Below are 6,845 nucleotides of genomic sequence, written 5' to 3' on the forward strand. Positions count from 1 at the left end.
GGAGAAGCAGACTCTCTGCTGAGCTGGGAGCCCAACTTGGGGCTCAATCCCAGGACCCAGGGATCACAACCTGAGGCAAAGGCAGACACTTAACCAACTGAGCCACTCAGGCACCCTTCACTCTGCTTTCAAGAAACCAAAACTCTACTATATGTGTGGTTTATATAAGAAAGATGATAAACAGCCCCCTACTCAAAGAAAAGGCTGTGGCTCTATATCAAAAGAGTAACAAATGAATATTAATATATTTTAAGTTATAATAAAATGTTTAAGGTAAGAATGTACCTTTTTTTTTTTACGATTTCTTTAGTTGATCTTTAAATGAATCAACACTGTTGCCATAGATGTAAGAGAAATTCTACTGTAGTTTACAAAGCAGCTTCATTCATGATCTCACCTGCAACTCCGAGAGACACCCCCATTTTACAGCCAAGGAAACTAAAGCCCAAGGAAGAAGGTGAGGTGATTTGTCTTGAGTCACATGACTTCAGAGTGTCGCTTTACTTCCTGAGTGCTACAGCAGCCTCCTGATGGCCAGTTTGGGTTGTCCCCATTCTAATAATGATAATAGTAACAACAATGGCTGACTTTTAAAAAGCCCTTACCATGTTCTAGGCATTATGCTAAGCACTTTATACATATTTCATATATTTCATGCAATCTAGTATCTCAATATTCTAAAGGTAATGAAACTGAGGCTCAGGGAGGTAAAGGAACTTGTTTAAGCAGGGAAGCCAGGTCTTGTCTCTAGGCACTCTGACGCCAGGTGCTTCTTGACCACCGAACCATACCCTCCCCTCACTTTACAGCAGGGACTATCTGCATGTTATTCCATGCATAGAGCCCAGATAATTGCAAAATCATCCTTGCTCCAAGGCAGGCCAAGGTCTGAAGAGCAGTGATGGCTACCAGACAGATCAGAATTTAGGGTGAATGTTTGATGTAGGAGAACCCCTTTCCATACACTGACTATAGGGCCTATACCTAGTGGGAATGAGGAGACTCTGCGAATCTAAACATGACCCTCAGAGGGGAGCTAAGCAAAAAGATCAGGATGTCCAACCTCTCGGCTCCAAATCACTAACCTGGTAAATATTTTGTAAGACAAGGTGCATCTTATCAGGGTGAACGGCAGAGAGTACAAACACCAACATGACAACATCCACAGACTCTGGGGGCACATGTTCCAGAAGGTCATCTTTGGTGAGATCACACTGGAACACCTTGCATCTTTCTGTGTCATATAAAGGATTTTGCTAAAGAAGGGGGGGGGAAAAAAAGAATTTTAATGCAACATCCATGTTGACACACATAGAAAAATACAGCATCAAAAAGAGATCCAATGGAAAAAAATAAAAGGAGATCCTACTTCCACTTGTGCACTGCTGCACAAATATCAAAGATCACTTTATTATTGAGTAAAACTGAGTAATGAAGCATCTGTACACTAAAGCATGTAGTATTCAATATTGCTATGAGGAGCAAGATTTCATTTTAACAAATCATCTTTGAGAAGAGAACACAAGCTATCACATATTCAAAGCTGAGCATTCTAGAAGTACGTATTTCTAAAGGAATGATAATTCAAAACTGACCTGGGCTTCCTTAATCCTCCTCTGAGTCACCCACTACAAGTCTAAATCCTCTGAGAGGTCCTTCCAAATCCACTCATGCAGATGCTCCCATAGTTCTTTGGGGCATATTTTCCCTTGAGGCAACAAGCTAACTTTTCTTTTCTTTTTTTTTCTGCCACAAGTGTTCCTGTACATGGTGGATGGTGGGTTTAAGAGCATTACAAGAAAACGTAATATGTAAGAGTATCATAAAGAAAGAGATCATAAAGTATAAATCATTATAAGAGCACCATAAAAAATATTAATCTTTTCTGTAGTGTAAATAAGGACTCAAACACAGATACAAAGGTACTGGATGGGAAGATTCAATATTGAAATGATGTCAATTCCACCTATAATTCCACTTCTAAATCCAGTGTGATCTCAACAGAATACCAATGGATTTCTAAAAACTTGACAAGGCAAATTTTAATTCACCTGGGAGCAAAAATCTTTAGGAAGAGCCAAGTCAATTTTTAAATTGAAGAACAATGAAGGAGGAGGTACACTACTGACATCAAAACATATTACAAAATGTAGTACTAAAACAATGAGATTTGGGGCGCCTGGTGGCTCAGCCATTAAGCGTCTGCCTTTGGCTCAGGTCATGGTCCCAGGGTCCTGGGATCAAGCCCCGAATGGGGCTCCCTGCTCAGCGGGAAGCCTGCTTTTCCCTCTCCCACTCCCCCTGCTTGTGTTCCCTCTCTCACTGTGTCTCTCTCTCTGTCAAATAAATAATCTTAAAAATAAATAAATAAATAAAACAATGAGGTTTGAGAATGGGGACAAATAAATCACTGAGACAGAACAGAGTCCCCAAAACAGACCCCCTCTATATAGAGAAATTTAGTATTGCATATGACAAACGACAGGTGACAAATATAGCAAAAAACATAGATAATAAAGGTGACAATTGTCAGGGAAGAAAAATGAATTTCTTACTCAATTTATTGTGTTTGAACAACTAGTTCTATACTTGTGTTAAAGGATGATTGGTTACCCAGATGAATCAGAGGTCTTCTGGTTTCAGTTCAAAGATGTATAGAGGTATAAAAATGTAGCTCCCATCCTAGTAACAAAAACGGTGGACAGAGAGCAAAGTAATGATTTTTTTGTGAACCTATCAAAGAACAGAGGCCAAAAAACCACCAGCTACTCCAAAATATGGAGACGGACAAGTGCCTTCCAGGAGAGACAGGACCTAGGCATTTGCTTACCTGAGGCAGAAGCCTCCAGGCTGGAAAGACAAAACTAGAAATTTGACAAATTGCTAGAGACTGAGTACAGATGTTATAGTGTGAAGCCCCTGGGGGCTGAATTAATAGGGGTATTCCCATCCTTTTGTGGATGTTTCCTCTAGGAACATCATGGGACTCTCACAGAGAGGATGGTGCTTCACCTTGGTGCTGGCCTTTCTCATCTCCTTTAAGGAAGAAAAGATTTAAAATGCAGGGGAAAGGTCATCAGGCCTATAGACTTAGGGTACTGGTGGAATACCACTGCCACTGGAGGAAAGAAACTACTCTGCTCAGACCTAGTTTTAATTTTTTTTTTTTTTAGTACTCTCTACACCCAATGTGGGGCTCAAACTCACAACCCCAGGATCAGGAGCTGTATGCTCTTCTGACTGAGCCAGCCAGGTGCCCCAAACCTAGTCTTAATCTGAAGAGAGAATGGCCACCAACACCAGAAAGGAGGACACCGGTACATACCTCCTGAGGGAGGGAAGGGAGAGAAAAGCTCTAGTCCTGGAGCAGCAGACATACTGTGAAGACCACACTCCTGAGACACGGGCCCACTATACAGTCCAGAAACTGAGAATCAGAGCATTAGATAACAATCCCTTCTCCCACACCTTACCAGCAAGTGTCCAGTGCTAATAACCACAGTGGACTGCAGGTGGGAAAGCTGCAAGAGCGACGGTACAAAGAGAAGACACAAAGTCAAAAGGGGAGACATGAACCAAGTCACCAGAGGAGTCTGAAGTCTCTGGTGTCCATAAAAACAAACCTCACAGGTAACTATAGCAACAGATTTCAAACACTGCTCAACTCCTGTCTAGATTATTACAAATCCTTATTACCTCAGTATCCACCGCCCTATATAACATATCTGGCTTTCAGCAAAAAACTACAAGGCATACCAAAAGGCAAAAAAAACAGTCTGAAGAGACAAAGTAATCATCAGAACCAGACTCAAATATGACATAGATATAGGAATTAAAAGTTTGGGCATTTAAAATAACTGATTAATACGTTAAAGACTCTAATGAAAAAGACAAAACTCAACATCAGATAGGTAATTTCAGCAGAGAAACAGAAACTACAAAAAGAATCAACTACACATACTGAAAACCGGAAACACAGTAACAAAAATGAAGAATGCTTCTGAAACGCTCATCAAAGCTACAAGATGTAGTCCTTGACACCTGGGACTATTTGAGTAAATCTGAATCTGTAGTGGGTACTAATGACATTAGGGGATTACAGTTACTTTTGTTAGATATAATAATAAGTGTATTGCACTCATACAGCAAAAATCCTTATTTTTTTGAATATGTAGGAAGACATATTTAGGAGAAAAGTGTCGTGACATCTATACTTTAAAATAGTTAAGCAAGAGCACCTCGGTGGCTCAGTCAGTTAGGTGTCCAACTCTTGATTTCAGCTCAGATCATGATCCAGGGTCACTGAGATCAAGCCCCTCGTAGTGCTCTGCACTCAGCACTGAGTCTGCTTAAGCTCTCTCTCCCTCTGTCCCTCCCCCACTGGTGTGGGCGTGTGCTCTCTCTCTAAATAAATAAATAAATAAGTAAAATCTTTAAAGTAGTTCAGCAGAGAAGTAAGTCTATAAAAGCAAATGTGGTGAAATGCTGGCAATCAGTAAATCTGGGTGTAAGTATCTAGGTGTCATTTTGATAATTCTTTCTACTTTTCTGAATAAAGCTATGTTTTGGTGGGTACTATATTTGTATGTAAACAGGAAAAACACATTCATGGTGATCACAGCTGGTTAGCTTCAAAGAGAGGACAGGAATTAGGCAAATGGGTAGAGAGCGCAGGTCCGAGAAATCTAAGAAAATAGCAACACAACAGAAAACATGGATGGAGCACCAACCTTGACATATTCAACTGCTCTTGGAGAAAAATCACAGGCGTAGGCAAAGATATTCAGATCTTCTAACAGTGGGAATAAACAGTTCCCGACACCGCAGCCAGCTTCAAGTATAGTCAATTTTTGATCTTCAAACTGAGGAAAGAGAACCCAAAATCACAGTATGCTACATCTGCATCACAGAGAAACAAACTACGTCTTAGAACACGAGAGAGACAAGGTCTCTGCCCCCAGGAAGCCGACAATAAACAAGTGAACTGATAACCTAAAGCTAACATTGACACCTCATTTGTCCAACATTGGGTAGTTTGGTATGGTGAAAATACCGCCGAACAGCTAACAGAACAGGCTCTGGGACTAAACTGCTTGCACTCAAATCTCTCCCTTCATCCATGTTCTATCACTGGACAAATCACTTAGACAGCTTTGTGCCTCACGTCTACCAGCAAGTGGGGATAATCATGATGCCTACCTCAACAGTGTTATAAGGCTTTAAGTTACAGAACACATGTAAAGTTCTAGAAAAGGGCCATGGTAAAGTGTTAATCATCTTTATTATGAAGCTGCATCTGTCACTGAAGTCACCCAGTATGAAATTAATATTTACGACTTTCAGACTGGCTTTGAGAAATAAAAAAAAAAAGTCTACTAAAGCTCTCTTTCCTATGGATTATATAACCCAGGAACTAGCAAACTGCCTACAACCAGTGTATGTCTAAGGAACAAAGCATTTTGACAGGCTTCGTAAATTTTCTACCTCACATTCCCCACAGCAATGCAATAAACACTCCTCTTCACATTTGAAATGAAAAACAACTCAAATAAGGTGCAGTATTAGTTTACCTCTCTACATGATCTGAGCTCTTCAAACTCTCTGGTGGTCCAGTGTCTATCTTTGAAGAAGTTAGTACTATTTCTTTTGTAAAAAAGGTCCCAGTTCTTCTGAGCCTCTTTTTCCAGTTTTTGCTGCTTAAAATCAGACACCAAAGCTTGATCTCTTTTCAGTTTCTCCTCTTCTTCAGAGCTGAGAATCCTTGCCTGCAGCCCTTTCCTTTGCAAAGAAGCCATCTCCTAAATTGATGGTAATATATTTAACACTGCTGAAGATAATCCATCCCTGAATAACCTGAGGAATCCAAGCTGATACTGCAGACAGAGGCAGGGTTTTTCAGGTGTGGTTTCTCAGGCTGGGTTCAAGCCTCAGGCAGCACTGGACGCTTTTGCAGGAAAAAAGAGGAGATTCTGGTTAGTGGTTCTAGAACAGTTGTTTTTTTTTTCTTTCAGATTTTATTTATTTATTTGATAGAGTGGGGGTGGGGGCGGGAAGTGGTCACAGGGAGAAGCAGGCTCCCTGAAGCCAGACATGGGACTCCATCCTGGAACTCCAGGATCGTGACGCAAGCCGAAGGCAGTCGCTTAACCAACTGAGCCACCCAGGCGCCCTAGAACAGTTTTTAAGACGCTAGGTTAGTGGTTCTAGAACAGTTCTTTCACCAAACAGTTCAATTCACCATTTACTAGACGCTGACTCTACACAAAACCCGGCCCACTACACAAGAGGTCGGTCACAAAGACCAAGACATAGTCCCTACCTTCAGAAGGCTTGCTTACATTCAGTGGCCAGCACTCTCACGCACCAAACTCTAGTTCAAACCAGAACAAGTCAACTATTATATCGGTTTAGTTCAGAAAAAGGACACGCCCAAGAACTGACTGAGAAAACACATCAATTTTCAGGGCCTGTGAAAGGGGCGACTTATGACAATCACGAGAACTCCTTGAACTGGCGATGGGTGGTCAAGTGGAGTCATCGTTTCCCAAGGATCAGAGACTCACTTTGAGGGGGGAGAGATTAGGAGCTAAGCCCTGCGGCCCGAGTCTCTGATCGCACTCGCAAGAAGCTTCCTCACGAACCAGAAGGGGCGTCTCATTCCAGGGGCTGAGGCTCTTGCTTCTCCATTAACGCGTGAAGGAGAAGAGGCTAATGACGCGCAGGGCAGGATCCGTCGCGCTCAGGGCGCTCGGGAGAAACTAGGCGCCCCGGCCGCCAGGGTCTGCGGAGAGCCGGCCATACTGGCTCTCGGGCCCCTGTTCATCTAGTTCGCCGCGCTGGGGCTC

The 6,845-nt window shown here is 42.1% G+C and overlaps 1 protein-coding gene across 11 annotated transcripts in view; it reads right to left on the reverse strand.

The window, feature by feature from the left end:
• Positions 1 to 6,845, reverse strand: part of METTL6 (methyltransferase 6, tRNA N3-cytidine) — a 36,599-nt gene that overhangs the window by 28,779 nt on the left and 975 nt on the right. For 10 of the 11 annotated variants that reach the window (XR_012380617.1, XR_012380619.1, XR_012380625.1 and 7 more), the window contains exons 2-4: positions 5,571 to 5,944; positions 4,731 to 4,862; positions 1,086 to 1,256 (exon numbers count right to left, since the gene is read on the reverse strand). Coding sequence is in view for 4 of the 11 variants with exons in the window: in XM_025882525.2 (XP_025738310.1) it covers positions 1,086 to 1,256; positions 4,731 to 4,862; positions 5,571 to 5,795 (528 nt within the window). In the remaining 7 variants the exon portion in view is untranslated. Of the gene's footprint in view, positions 1 to 1,085; positions 1,257 to 4,730; positions 4,863 to 5,570; positions 5,945 to 6,563; positions 6,840 to 6,845 lie in introns of those variants that run through there. The other variant, XM_025882534.2, reaches the window with a different exon arrangement.

This window comes from Callorhinus ursinus, unplaced genomic scaffold (assembly GCF_003265705.2).
Source record: "Callorhinus ursinus isolate GAN/ISIS: 27379988/994484 unplaced genomic scaffold, GSC_fseal_2.0 scaffold1, whole genome shotgun sequence".
NCBI classification, from domain to species: domain Eukaryota; kingdom Metazoa; phylum Chordata; class Mammalia; order Carnivora; family Otariidae; genus Callorhinus; species Callorhinus ursinus.